General features: G+C 39.9%; 1 protein-coding gene and 1 long non-coding RNA gene across 3 annotated transcripts in view; one reads left to right on the forward strand and one right to left on the reverse strand.

Moving 5' to 3' along the window:
- The window catches only part of LOC140502099 (uncharacterized), a 98,421-nt gene that overhangs the window by 56,012 nt on the left and 26,967 nt on the right, over positions 1-15,442 (forward strand). Inside the window, exon 3 of the long non-coding RNA XR_011966528.1 lies at positions 6,830-12,639. This is a non-coding gene — a long non-coding RNA (uncharacterized lncRNA). The remainder of the gene's footprint in view (positions 1-6,829; positions 12,640-15,442) is intronic.
- DMGDH (dimethylglycine dehydrogenase) overlaps positions 1-15,442 on the reverse strand; it is a 103,221-nt gene that overhangs the window by 36,667 nt on the left and 51,112 nt on the right. For both annotated transcript variants that reach the window (XM_072606418.1, XM_072606417.1), the window contains 3 exons: positions 13,334-13,551; positions 10,036-10,193; positions 5,398-5,457 (listed from right to left, as the gene is read on the reverse strand). In XM_072606418.1, coding sequence (XP_072462519.1) covers positions 5,398-5,457; positions 10,036-10,193; positions 13,334-13,551 — 436 coding nt within the window. The remainder of the gene's footprint in view (positions 1-5,397; positions 5,458-10,035; positions 10,194-13,333; positions 13,552-15,442) is intronic.

Below are 15,442 nucleotides of genomic sequence, written 5' to 3' on the forward strand. Positions count from 1 at the left end.
AGTAGTTTCCTCTAAGTTAAAAGCAGGTAGCAACACAATGCCATCTGTCAGTCATGCATTGAATACATTATTGGTTTGATGATTATTGATTTGTTATCTCACTGTCCCAGATAAATTAGTCTCTCTTTTCTACTCAGTTTGGCAAAAGTGGCATACACAGAGAGATAGGGAGTGGATCTATGATTTCATTTGTGTAGGGAACTCCCAGATGAGGAAACTCTCCCTACCAATGTAGGTCAGCACCTTTTATGCTATGTATAGTCTTAGAAAGTTGTTGAGGACCCTCAGAGTAACTTATTTAGACAGAAAGTGTGAGAACGGATTGCATTCAGTTCTTCTTACTTCCTAGGAAAACTCTCTATTCACTAAGCCATGAGAGAATGCTAAACTGGAACTATCTAAAAGCCCTCCAGTGTCAGGCTAGGGTGTATGGTAAGAGATGTTTTTTGATCAGGGGACTGACTTACTCTCTTATGCAATTTAGAAAGACTTCTCTGTCAACAGTGTGAAGGATGGATTAAAGTGGGAAAAGACCAGAGGGCAGGGAATAGAAAACTATTATAATAGTTCAGCCAAGAAATAGTAGAGTGGAAGGGAATGATGAACATGAGAGATATCGAAGACAGAGAAGCTGCAAGACTTGGCAAATGATCAGATGTAAGTCGATAGTACAAGAGAGGGAGAAGTACAAGAGAACTCCAAGATTTTGAACCAAGGGAACTAGGAAAATACTACAGAAATTCACCAAATTAGGTCATCAGGAGGCATGTGGAATAAGTTGATATTTGGTTTGAGGCATAGTAAGTATGAGGTGCAGGCAAAGCAAGAGAAGTTGAGTTGTATGAGGTGTGGGCTGTTAGAAATGTGGGATTGGAGCTCCAAGGAGATGTAGAGTCTGGACATAAAGATTCATCACACTAATCTCCACTGAAGTTTTAGTGAAACTGTGGGAGACCTTACTGTTGTTGAGAGAGGGCACAGAGAGAAGACAAAGCTGAATTCCTGAGCCATTATTAAATCCTGGGAGGTGACAGGAAGAAGAATACTCAGGGAAGGTACAAGAGGGAGATCCAGAATTGTTCCATTTTATGAAAGCTACACAGGGAAGGAAAGAATTCTAAGGACATTGTGGTTAACAGTTTCAAATGTGGTGGGAAAGTCAAGGCAGAATAACGGTTCCATTGGACCCTCCAAGCAGGAGGTCATAAGTGACCACAAGAGGGAAGTTTTTAGGAAGTGGTAGAAGCAGAATTCAGATTACAGGAGATTGAAAGTAGAGGTAGTACCAATAGATTACTCTCTCAAGAAGGTTGGAAATGTAAAATAAGATAATTGTTTTTAGTATGAGAGATCTGAGAAGATTGGAAGAGAGGAAGGAAATTAGATAGGAAAGGGGGGAAGATGGGGGGGTCACAATCAAGATGAAGACCAAGTTATCACAGGGGGAGGAAATAGAGAAGGAGGAAGGATAGGGGATTGTAGCCAGAGAGGGGAAAATCCTGGAGGTGTTTTATAATTTCATGCTATGACTTAGACATGAGACATGTCTGTACTTGAAATCTTGAGAGATTTGAATCCAGGTCCAGTGATGGACTCTCCTCTGACAACTAGAAGAAAACTAAATTTAGAGAGATTCTTCAAGGGAAGGTTGCCAACCAGGTGATGAATTTATTTCTTTTGGCCATCACACATTAGGAAGACTGTCTACTAAGGTGGGAAGGGGCTGCAATCTTCATGTGAGGGAGGATCCACACTGCCCAAATCATGGATCTTTTGGAGTGAGATGTGTTTATATGTAGCCACCAAACTCTGAGTTACTGACATGACAATGTATGCTGACATTCGGATGACTGACGTGGTTGGCTCAGAAGGGTCCAGTCTAAATGTATGCCATGAGCCATCAGTATTTTAGAAGAAAGAGGGATAGACTTAGAGACAGGAAAATCTGAATTTAAATTCTTCCTCTGATATTTACTAGCTATGTGATAATGAGCAAATCAGTCAGTCACTCAACTAGTATTTGCTGTTATTGAGTCAGTTTTCAGTCACATACAATTGACTCTTTTTGGAGTTTTCTTGACAAAGATGCTGAAGTGGTTGACCATTTCCTTCTCAATGGTTAAATGACTTGCCCAGGGTCACACAGCTAGTAAGGGTCTGAAGCTGGATTTGAACTCAGAAAGAAGAGTCTTTCCCCAGGCCCAGCACTCTATCCACTGCCCCACCTAGCTGCCCCAGCATTTATTAATCACTTTTTATGTTCCAGGCAAAAAACAGGTCCTTTTCTCAGGGAGTTTACCATCTAATGGGCTAGACACCAAGCAAACGCAACCTCTGTGAAGCTTGGTTTCTTCATCTGTAAAATAGGTATAAGAATAGCACCTAGACAGACATTGTGGCCTCAGTTTAAGTCCCACAGCTGACATGTACAGTGACCCTGGGCAGGTGCCTCTTCCCATTCTAAGGCAATTCTCTAAAACTATAAGCCATAGATCTGCTTTGGTGAAGGAAGTCTCCTTACTTGGGGTTTCTTATATGAATGAAATCACAGATCTCCTCCCCTCCATGCCCCCCCATAACATTCACCTCAAAATGTCGTGAGAAATAAAGGAGATGCCATTTGTAAAGGAGATTGCAAACTCAGAATGCTAAAAGCCAGCCATTATTTTTATTAGTAAAATCCAATTCTGCGCAAAAAGGAGCCCAATAATACGTGAAGCTGCGAGTGACCTGGAAGCCAAAACTATTATCTATTAAATAATTAATGGAGCTTTGCGCTCTTCTTAGTTGATGAAATAATTTGAAAGGCCTAATAAATACACAGTCTGCACCTGTTTACAATTACAAAGGGAGTTTTAGCCCCGAGTATAACAGGAAGAAAGAGAAAATTTACCCTTGCTTTAATCCCCAAACAATAATGGCCGAGTAGTGAAGCAAAAAGCACGAGTCATCTCTCTCCGTTGGTGGCCCCCACGATAACTTTAGTGCTTTCAAGTGGAAGGCCATTTTGGTTCTTTGTTTTAACCACTAAACCAAGACTTCTGTTGTGGGGAAGAACAATCTGCCACCAGGGCCTGAACCGATCACTTGCACCTGCTTTTTCTGGTCCTAGGGCAGATGGCATGTCATAAAAATAAAAGCCATGGAAAAAAATGCACAGAAATATATTCCCTTTAAAACTCTTTAGGACGTTCATTTTCCTAACGCTGGATGTCATAAACGTGCATGCTTTATGTTAATGTCCTAGCTCTGCATTTGGTGATTGATGCTGGGGCCTAGTCAAGGTTCCTTGGCCCCTTCATGGGCTCATCTTTACAGAGTTACACAGGATTTGAACACAGCCTTTAGTGCAGATGCTCGGAGGCAGGACAATTTATTCTTTGCACACTAAGGAGAGCCTTGAGCAACAGCTGCTGGTGCTCTGGGTCCTGCTCCTCCAGCCCCTACCCCTTAGCTATGGGCTCCATTTTCTTATTAAAACCACTTTCCTGCCTCTGAGGCAGTGTCCACTGGCCTGTGGCAGAATTAGACACACTTGATTGGAAAGCAGCAGGACCAGTGTTTCACTGTTTTTACCATTGAACCAATCAATCAATAAGGATTGATTAAGTATTTACTATGTTCCAGGAGTGGTAGTAAGCACTGGGGATACAAAGAAAGGCAAAAACCATTCCTGACCCCAAAAAGCTCACATTTTAACAGAAGAGATGACACATAAACGACCAGGTTTATAACAGATACACATAAGGTAGATGGGAGGTAATCTCAGTTTGCTTTGGCCTACTTTGGACTGTGCTCTACTCTCACCCCAGTACAACAGACCTTTTGGGCAGACTTTCTAAGTTGTCTTGGGCTGGAAAATTGTTTTACCTCATCCTTTCGTGGGTTCTGCCACTCCAGAGTTTGTTTTGAGGCATTATTTCAAGTTTTTTGAAGGGGTTTTAGGGAGAGCTCAGGTAAGTCCCTGCCTTTTCTCTGCCATTTCAGTTTCACTCCCATGGGAGGTGATCTTAGAAGAAAAGGCTCTGGCAGCTAAAAGTACTGGGAAGGGCCTCCTGACTAAGGAAGAAGTTCAGCTGAGGCCTGAAGGAAGCTAAGAGGCACAGGGTGAGGACGAATGCTCCAAGCATGGAGAACAGCCAATGCAAAGACACAGAAATGGGAGACAGAATGTTGTATTCAGGGAAAAACAAACAGACCAGAGTTTCTGAACTGAGTAGAAGAAATCTGTGGAGTCCAGTTTCACGCTGTGTGTGCACTTCTACAACAGCTGTCATATTTTGCAAACACTAATATTACTAATAGATCCTCATGCAGATATGGACTGGGCTAGAATTGGTGCTCATTTTATGCTGAGGCCTGAGAGCATTGCTATAAATGAAGGGGTCTAAATTAACGATTTCCTTATAGTAGAAAGTCTGTGGGAACAATTAAATATGCAGGGGGAAAGAAAGGATAGTAGTAAGATGCCAGCTAGGTGATATAGTGCATAGAGTGCTGGAAGTCAGGAAGACCTGAATTCAAATCCAACCTCAGACACTTAGTAGCTATGTGACTCTGGAGAAGTTATTGGCCTCAGTTTCCTCATCTATAAAATGAGTTGGAGAAGAAAATGGCAAACCATTCCAGTATCTTTGCCAAGAAAACCCCAAATGGGATCACAAAGAGTTAGACATGACTAAAACAACTCAACACCAACAACAACGTGTGGTACGTAGTTCATTGACTTTAGTGTTTACGATGATACATAATGGAAACTGGTCCCAACATAATCATCCTGCAATTTTTCTCCTTGCCCACAGACTTAACTTTAATGTTCCTTACTGACAAGTCAACACAAACCTCTAGAAGCACTGGAGTTACTGATTTTACGACAGAAGTAGGTTTGTGACAGTGTGAGCTGATATCTAATTTGGATAAAAATGAATATGACATATTTTAAGAGAATGTAAGCTCTCTGAGGGCAGGCATATTTGACTTGGTATCCCCAGTATCTGGCTCCATTTTTGGCAGAGAGCGATTGTTTACTAGATACTTATTGAACAGCAAGTAACCTCAGAATGCCTGGATCTAAGAGGTGAGCTTGGCTGAATCAAACTGCATTCACTGGGTTCATTTCTACAACAAGTAGGATTAAAGTCACCAGTTAAAATAGATTAATTTCTTTAACCACATTTAAAAGAAGAAATGAAGAGCATGACAGCTTTGGTGTAAAAGCTGGAATGTTGTTAGAAGACCTTAGGTAATACTTTTAACTAAAGGGTCTAAGGCATATTACATGAGACCCTGAATATGTTCCCCTTAAGCAAATATAAAAAGACAATAATATTAAGTCTTATTTCAAAATTTTGTCAAAAAGCCTGCTTATATAACAAATATTTCAGAATACAGACTTACTTTATTTAACTTTATAAACTGGTCTAGCCCAGCCTCCAGAGGATTTGTATCACAATTCATCTATAAAGAAAAAAGACATTTTAAAATTAGAAGGTTGGACAATAACTTTTAAAACTTTTTCTACAACTTTTTCTTTTTCAAAAAAAACCCTCATTTTCCATTTTGCCTTCTGGTTTTAAAAACACAAATTTCAAATAAAGATGGATTTCTAATAGCCCTTTCAATTAAAAAAGAGAAAAAATAATTTTTCAGCACATTTCAACTGTCATTGCATAACTGAAGAAGGTTTACTTTAAAATGACCATTCTTGTTGAATTTTATTTGACATATAAAGTATATGCTACATAAAGTACATAGAATTATCCTTGATTAAAATACAGATCTCTAAAATATATATTCCATTTATATATCCTTATGTAATCCCCTTAGTACTATTTCAGTTACATAAATAACTTTTGCAAAGATATTGACTCGTTATTAAAAGTCTAGAATAAGGAGAAGTTAAAGGTGGAGCAAGTGGAAATTGCATCTACGTAGCCTACTGAAGAGGAGAAAAGAGAAGGAAAGGCCCTAAATCCTTGGGGCCTTAGCTTATACTGATACTTGAAACCGGGTCCAAAGTCAGTACTACATTAGACCGGAAACAGAGATGATTGATCTTACTTCAGAACATACATATGTAACTGAAAATTTCCCACAAAATTGTAAATGAAAATTGCTGTGAAATTGTTTATATTTTTTAATTTAAATAAAGTTATTTTATTTGTTTTTATCAACATTGATCCCAACATCTTGGTCATCATTTTACTAAGAACATTATGATATTCCGTGCTTAGACTTTTAGAAGTTATGTTGGGGTGATGGGATCATAGCATCTCAGATATGACCTAAATTCAGACCCATAGATTACATCTGAACTGAAAGTCCTTACACTATGATTCAGGGATCTGAGACTTGCAAATATCCTAAGACACAATTAAGCTTTTAAAGAGAAAAATGTCAAGCTCCAAAAATTGATAAATACCAAAAAATGGTCAGTTCTTTCAATGACACATAAAATCCAGATTCACTGACAAATCAGATCAAGTTACAGATGCTCTGAAGAGATCTGTACACTCAAAACTTTAGCATCAAAGTGTCCAGGGAAGAAAGAAAAGATTGATTTCTGTAGTAACACTAGATGGCTCTCTAATACAACTGGGAAATTTGAAGGTTACTGAGCTTGGGAAGAGAGCTAAAGAGGAGAAAAGGGAGAGGAATGGTATAAGTGAATAAGAAAGGGAAGAACGGGGGGTGATAGGCTAGACTGCAATGAGATCTTGGACAAAAAAGAAGGATTTGTAATTCAAAATTACTCTAATGCCACACTTTCTCTCTGTGTTTGAACTGAGATAGTTTTCTTCTCTTCCCCTCCCCTTCACTTTTGTTTTAGGTTAAATGTTGGGACAGAAAACACTTAAAAAATGAAGATAGATGGGAATGTTCTTCAAAGGTAAAATCAATATGGGTGAATGTGTCTTTGAAAGCTCATAAGCAACGCTATCCTGACGGGCTTGACATCCTGGAGTCGAAATGAACATTGTCCTCTCTTTTTAACATCAAAATAAAAACCATTAGTTTTACACACATACATTGGAGAAGGAAATGGCAAACCACTTCATTGGCTTTACCCAAAACAAACCTCCAAATGGGGTCATGAAGAGTTGGACATGATTGCAAATGACTGAACAACTTCGTATATGTATATATATGCATATATGTGTGTGTACACATACATATATACATATATACATGTACATACATATATGTGTGTATTTATACACACACAACCCAAAAATAATAACAAAAATAGTATTGGCCAAATTACTCCTAAACCCAACTGGAAGTAGGGAGTGGAGACTGTAGGCATCCCTCATGTCATCCCTACTTGGCAGCGTTTCAGCAGCAGCTGCCCACTGGGGGACCTGCTGGACGTTAATTTGTGAGCTCCTTGAGGGCAGGGAGCATCTTGTGCCTTTCTTTACATCTCCAGTACTTAGCACAGTGCCTGGCGCACAGTAAGGACGTAATAAATGATTATTGATTGAATGCTTCCTGGCTGACTATTGAATGACTGACATCATGAATACTGGAGGGAATGGTTCCATAGCCCCTCAGGGCTAGGCCTAGACAAAATTGTAAAGGGTCAAGGTACATCTTCAGGGCCAACTTCTTCCAAACATCCTCCTTGTCTAACTGCCCCTTAGTTGATTGTACTAGTAGATTGTACTAAAAGCTGGGTGGCTCAATGGGCAGTGTTGGACTTGGCATTACAAAGACTTACTTTGTTCAGATCTTACTTCTGACACTTGCTACCTGTGCAACCTTAGGCAAATCACCTAGAGCCTTTTAACTTCAGTCTCCTCATCAATAGCATGGAGAAGATAATGCCTGTAGCACTAACAGCACAGGGTGAGACTCAGATGAGGGAAGGAATGTTGAACACCCTGCAGACTTTAAAGCATTTGATCTATGTTATTATTACAATGTATCTCCCAGAATCTTCCCTTCCTATACCAACATTCTCCTGTTGCCCAGCACCTGGCCAGGATTTCCATTAAAGGTCCCATCTAAGCTTGCTACCCACTTCTCTTTAAGGCCAGGGACCATCTCGCTTTTTGTTTTCTATCTTCAATACCTAGCCCAGTGGCTGTCCCATAATAGGTGCTTAATAAATGCTTATTGAGCAACAGACCTCATCTTTTCAGGGCCTTCTGTGATGACTAAGGGAGAAGACTCAAATCATAATATCCTAGAGATGGAAAGGTCCCTAAAGGTCATCCAAACTTCTACCCAGAGCAGGACTGGAATCCCTTCTGAATATCCCTGATAGACTGTCACTTTGTTTCTGCTTTCACAACTCAGTTCTGAGAAGCTTACTAATTCACAAGACTACTTACTACATTTTTGAGAAGCTCTAACTGGTAGAAAGTTGATTTGGGGGGGAAGTATAAGGCAAGACTTCACATTTCTATGTATTAAATTTGACATAGTTTGGGACCCTCATTCCAACCTGTTGAGGTCTTCTTCAGTCCTGATTCTGTCATGCCACATATTAAATATCCTTCTTAGCTTTTTGTCATTTGCAGATTTAATAAGCATGCCTTCATTTAAGCCATTGATAAAGTTGTCAGACTGGATGGGGCCAAGAACAAAGTCCTGCAACCCACGTGGGAAAGCCTTCTCCAGGGTGTCACTATTCAATTACTCAGCGTTCTTCACTCAGGGTTACTGGACCAGTTCAAACTCATCCAACACCCAGCCCACAGTTACCCAGCCCAAGTATATAAGGAGAGACTTTGTTAGATCTCTTGCTGAAATCAATAGGCACCATTGTCTGTGGTATTCCCTGATCTACCATTAAAATAGCCTTATGAAACAGTAATAGAAACTTACATTTTACAAAACATTTCCCTAAAAATGAGTTCGGTTAGGCATGACCTGTTCTTAGTGAACCAGTTCTGACTTGCTGTGAACAGCGCTTCCTCAGTTAAATGTTCTTCTATGCTCAATGTTCTACTCCAGAATTTTGCTGGGAGTCAATGCAAAGCTCATCAGATTGTCAGAAATTCAGATTACATTTGCTCACTTCCATTCTTCTGGTAAGAGGTATTATGGCATAATGGGTCTTGGAGTCTGGAAGACCTTGGTTCATGGTCTTGCCTCTGACAAATGCTGGCTGTACAAGCATGGACCCCTACTAATCTTTTCAGTGCTCCAGGCAAATCTTTAGGATTATAAGTTATAGATACTAATCGATATTCATGTAGAGAATTTCCACACTGGGAGTAATTTGTACCAATGAAATCACAAGTCCAGGTTGTTTTCTTTTTTAATTCTTCTGGAACCTCTCCATCTTCACATGATTTTTCAAATGCAATCACACTCTCAAGTTCTTTCAGAAATCTAGATTGTCATTCATCAAATCCTAGAGACTTGGGGTCATTTGAAGCAGCTTTCACTATTCTTTTACCTAGCTTCAATTTCTTTAACCATTGTTGTTTTATGCTTTCCGGGGTAAAGACCTTCTCTGAATTAGAATCAATATGAGTTAGGTTCTGTCTGCTCTCTGTTATCTATTAATATTCAGTCACCGGGGGTATTGCTTAAGTCATCCAGCAACAGTCAACTCTTTATCAGTGCTCCATTATACTTTAACTTTCTTCATAGTTCCAAAGAGCAATAATTTTCTTTATTGTGGATACTGATACAGACCACACACTCCCCATAACCTAGTAATTAATGTTGGAGAATTATGGTAAAAAATTAACATTCTACAGCCAATGGGGAAAGAGTTTCTTTGGCTGAATTAGGTGGGTCCTCAGACAAAAGATGTGCTGTCCGTAAATCCTTGAATCATTCCTGACTTAACTTTTGAGAATCTAGGGTCATTCCTATAGCCTAATGAAGCATTAAAGTGAGATTTTAATAGGAAATTCTACTTGCCTTTAGAAGAAAAGACTTTCCTAATTACTAAATTTCTAAAATAATTAAATCATGTTATGTCATTCCTGTTAGAACTAGAACCAACTTTAATATCAGGTAAAGCTACCCTGAAAGAAAACATAAATAAAATATATAGTTATTAGAATTTCAGACCTCTGACCCCCAGGCCCTGAAAGCTTTCTCCATTCTTAAGGCATTCAGGGCGTATGTCCCGAAATTGTCAATTCCGTCCTCCTGGCCTGCTTCCATGATGGCCCCATAGAGCGTGGCAGAATCTTCTTGTCTGTGGTAGAGCTCCCAGCCCAGTTCACCTGAAATAAACTCACTGTTATCATGCAATCATCATGGGACCACAAAGGTCACTGACTCCAACATACATTAGCTAGAAATCCATAAAACAGGGGAGAGTCTGCTTAGGCAATAAGCACATGATGTTACTTTCCAAAAAAAACATTTAGGACAAACTACAACCAAACCTGATTCCACAGCATTCCTAGACACACTGATTCACATAGACCAGATGCTGATTCACGTGCATGTACATACATGTATATATATACATATACACACACATATACATACATACACACACATATACGGTAGGGCATAGGGTAGGGCAGCTAGGTAGAGTAGTGAATGGAGAGCTGGATGTGCAGCTTATCCTTCAGTCTCGAAGAGAACCATGATATCAGGGAGATACCATGACTTACAAGTGAATTGGATTTAAATGAGACAGGGCTGTGCAAAATCGCCAGTCTCACTTTCTCCTCTAGAGTCATCTGCGTCCAGTGGCCAGATATAGATCAGGATGACTGGAGATGACCCAGCACAGTGCTGGGTCTAGGGTCAGGAAGACTCCTCTTCCTGAGTTCAAATCTGGCCTCAGGCACTTACTAGTTGCACATCCTTGGACAAGTCACCTAATGATGTTTGCCTCAGTTTCCTCCTCTGTAAACTGAGTTAGAGAAGGAAATGACAAACCACCTCAGTATCTTTGCCAAGAAAATCCCAAATGGGGCCACAAAGAGTCAGGCACAACTGAAAATGACTCAACAACATCAAGTATGTGCCTTTCTCTAACTATGACACAGATAGTTATATTTAAGTGTATGTATTTTATATATACATAAATTGTGTGATTCTAATCCCTTGAAACTAGTTTATAATGATCCTTAACTGCTTTTTGCATAACAATATTTCTAATGCAGATTATTGTCAAATAGATAGTTATTATTGTTGGGTTGTTGTGTTTAAGATAATTTAATTAATTTCAAATTTTAGCTTTCCCTGAAAGACTGGTATAACAGAAAGAGCACTGAATTTGGATTCAGGAAAATCCAAGTTTAAATGTTGACTCGGCCATGATATCTCTCTGAGCCTCAGTTTCCTGATCAGTAAACTGGGGATAATAATACAGTAACTCCCTTTTTATTGTCATTGAAGCTAAAATGAGATTTTTGTACAATATATATGCCAAATGTTATCATTCAGATCCGTCTTTAAATTCATCTTCTACCAGAGGTCTGGATCATCTGGGTGCTTCTGTGGCCTCATTTTAACTGCTTTCTGCTCACTTCATTCCTACACTGCTTGTGAACCATCTCGACCAACAAAGGGAGATGAACAGAGTAGTGTATTTTCCTGCCTGACAGTCATTCTGATCATTTGTGGGTGGGTGGACAAGGGTAAGGATCACCTAGGAGACTGGAATGATGTATCTTATTGATATTTCCTGGGTCAACCTCCTGCTATATAGCCAGTATCTATTTATTCTAAACTGTCCATATCTTGAAAGAACCAAAGAAATGGGAATCTTGAGACTGAATGACCTCTGTGGATTAGAGTCCTCTGAAAGACAGAGGTTATATAAGATGACGTGGGATGGAGAGACTTTACCAAGGGACAATACAACACACTTCCTTCCATCTAAAGGGAATTCCGAGTTCAAAGCTAGCAGAGCCTGGTGGTCTGGTTGGCAGAGATTCCAAAAGCCAGGGAGAGAAGAAGGCATCACCTTTTGGGTGTCTTCAGAGGAAGATGCTGGCTATGCTCTGGGACAGCTGGCTGAAGTCTTGGATAATGGTCTCACCTAGTTAGAGTCTAGGAGTGGAGGGCAGTAACTTCTCGAAACAGTTAGTGAGATAATTTCTCTTTCCATCAATCAATTGATAACCAATATTAAGTGCCCACCTTTATCTGGAAGGTGCTGGAGATACAAGGATAAAATGTAAAACAGTTCCTGCTCTCAAGGAGTTAACATTTGATCCTTCCCTGTGACTTCGATGGTGCTGGTGGTAAGTGGGGAGTTATTGGGTGTGTTTGTGAAGGAAAAAAAAAAAGGTTTTGGGTGACCAGCGGAGGATGAAGTGTAGATGAGTATTGGACTGGGAGCAGGAGATTGAACCCTCAGATCTTGTTAGGATAAACTACTGCTCCAATGGAGTTTTAAGCTTATAATTTCTCTACTATAAAGGAACACTAATCTGGTACTAAAAGGGAAAAAATTAGGGATCCAAGAAAACTCTTACATGCATACAAAGGTACTTCAACTGGTAGCTCAAGGCTTGGCGCGCCATCTAGTGGCCCACCCAGATGTGGCCGGCATTCAAGGTCTACTTTTCAGTAGAAATGAACTGGAGTCATGAAAGTGTTATTATCCTCATTTTGCAGAGGGGGAAACTGAGGCTGCTTAGAAGCACTAAGGGACTTGCATGAAATCCCACGGCTACTACACAGCTGGCCGAGGACTCAGTGCAGGTTTGTGACTCCAAATCCATTTTCCTATCCGTTATACAACATTGCTTTTAGGAGATATTGGCAAGGTTTAGAGTAAGAGGTTCTTAACCCTTTCTGTGTCAAGGATCCCTCTGGCATGGATCACCTTCCTGATGAAGTCTATGAACTCCTTCTCAAAATACTTTTAAATAGGATTACAAAGAAAAACAATTATATTGAAATAAAGGTATCATTTTCTCTTATTAATGTTCAGGAACCCCCTGAAATGTCCATGGACCCCAGTTTAAGAACTCCAGAGAATAGTTTCAGGGCACAGAAGAAGGCGTTGGAAATCATCTCTAGTGTTCTGAGATGAACGGGCACCTTCACATGCAGAGCACACCTCCCTTCCCTATATTCCTCTTTATCTCTGTCTCTCAATTTTCCTTTATCTTTTGAATTAGTGATGAGATATTGGCCTGGGGCATCAACAAAACACTTATAGTAGATAAAATGTTGGCATCTTGATTTATAATAAAATTTAGATGAGAGGAATAGCCACTTTGGATGCCCATTTAAGAGAGATTTATGTGTGTACATATGTATACATATACATACATATTATACTGTACACATATACCTAAATAGGTCTGTGTAGAAAGATGGTAGATATTATCATCCCATCAGATTCCATCAAATTTTAATTAATATGGCCAGGTTGGTCCCAAACTCTCACCTGTATAGGATATCCTGATAGCAGTAACAGGTATATTCGAAATTGTCAAAGGCTTCGATTGGAGGAATTTGAATGCATCATTGCTAAGATCAGCAGAGGTCAGCTTCTGAAGGACCTTCCTTGCAGATGGCCCTGCTACTCCAAGGACTCCAAGCTCATCTGTAATATTTTCAATCTTGACATTATATTCTCCTTTCACAATTTCTTCTTCAATCCATCTGTATTTTGAAGAGTAGACATTTTGTTAAAAATCTTTCCTGGGCAAAAGATCTCACAATATTATTTTCTTGAGGCTTTATTTAGAGACTAAAGACATTAAAGACAACAAGAATTCTGATTAATGCGATGACCAATCGCAATTTCAGAGGGCTAATGGACATTTAGGGGCAGTTAGGTGGCACAGTGGATAGAATACCTGCTCTGAAATCAGGAAGACTCATGTTCCTGAGTTCAAATCTGGTCTCAGACTCTTAAATATGTGGCCCTGGGCAAGTCACTTAACCCTGTTTGCCTCAGTTTCCTCATCTGTAAAATGAACTGGAGAAGGAAATGGCAAACCACTCCAATGTCTGCCAAGAAAACCCTCCAAGGGGTCACAAAGGGTCAGACACCATTGGAATTGCTGAACAACCGACGGTGAACATTTTTTGACAGAGAGATAATAGACTCAAGATGCAGAGTAAGACAGACATTTTCAGACACAGCCAGTGTGAGAACTTGTTTTGGTTACTATGCATATTTCCTAGAAGGTTTTGTTTTCAGTGCTGGGGATGGGGGGGAGGTGGGAAATCAGGGAGGAAGCTGCTAAAAGAGAGAGAAAATAAATGCTTCCTAATTTAAAAAAAATTAAAAGACATGGTCAGTTTCCCAAAAGATGATGTGTACTGTTCATATCTCCTAAGCCCCACTCTCCAAATCAGGGATGGGAAAGGTGAACAGGTCCTGACACATGCCACCTCAGAATGGCTGTCCTCTGTCTAGAGGCTCTCGCAAAGCCCTGCCTCGCTCAAACCCAGTTCACTTGCCAGTCAAGACATCATCCTCTCTGACAATGGAAGACGAACAACAATCCATTCAACCCCTCCACTCAAGTTCCAAAGAACTTAGAACTTGGAGGTGACTGTGGTTTAGTGGAACCGGTTTTAGACCTAAAATAAGAGGCCTGAGATCCGATCTTGGCTCCACCACTGTGTGAATTGGAGCCAATTACTTGCTTTCGGACTCTCAGCTTCCTCCCCTGTAAAATAGGGATAATAGGACCAGTAATTCCCATGTGACAGTCATCGCAAAGATTAAATTGAGGCAACGCATGTAAAGCATTTTATAAAGTGCTGTACACATCAATTGTTAGTAACCTGGATAAATGGCCAGAGATAACAGCCAAGTCAGAGCTGACACATGACTCTTCCTAGTTCATTCTTACAAAGCACTTTATACCCGATTTCATTTATTCCTCGCAACTACGTGCGGTAACTGGCAAGTGTCCGTATCCCATCTTACAGAGGAGTTTCAGAAAAGTACAGTGATTTGCTCAGGGTGCACAGGAAACAAATATTAGAACCAGAACGTAAGCCCAGGATTTGGATTTTCAATGCTGTGTCCTTTCCACCATAGCACAGCTGCCTTCTTAATTTGGACAATACCAATGCAGAGAACTACTACGCAAGAGGAAAAGTCAGATGACTCAGATCCAAAGCAAGAAATGAAAAGCTATACAAAAATGCATGTATTTCTCTTTGAGGTGGTAGGTGGCTCAGTGGATGGAGATCTGGGCCTGGAGTCGGGAAAACCTGAGTTCAAATCCAGCCTCCAGTATTTTTGCCAAGAAACCCCAAATGGAGTCACCAAGATTTGGAACAATAGGCAAAAACTCATGCTTATGAGACACATAGAGTAGGTGATAATTATTTATGGTATTAATTATTCTGCCAAAAATTGAGAATGAGTCACTTGAAGTAGTGATTTCTTAAACATGATTTTTTAAAAATTTCATTTTAAGACCAGATTTCCAGGAAAGCCTCTGTTCTACAAGGTGAGGTTCTGACTACTGTTTCAAGTCATTGATGTTTCTTGGAACCAAATGCATAATTGCTCTGACTCTGGTAACAG

The sequence above is a fragment of the Notamacropus eugenii genome, chromosome 4 (assembly GCF_028372415.1).
Source record: "Notamacropus eugenii isolate mMacEug1 chromosome 4, mMacEug1.pri_v2, whole genome shotgun sequence".
Classification (NCBI taxonomy): Eukaryota; Metazoa; Chordata; class Mammalia; order Diprotodontia; family Macropodidae; genus Notamacropus; species Notamacropus eugenii.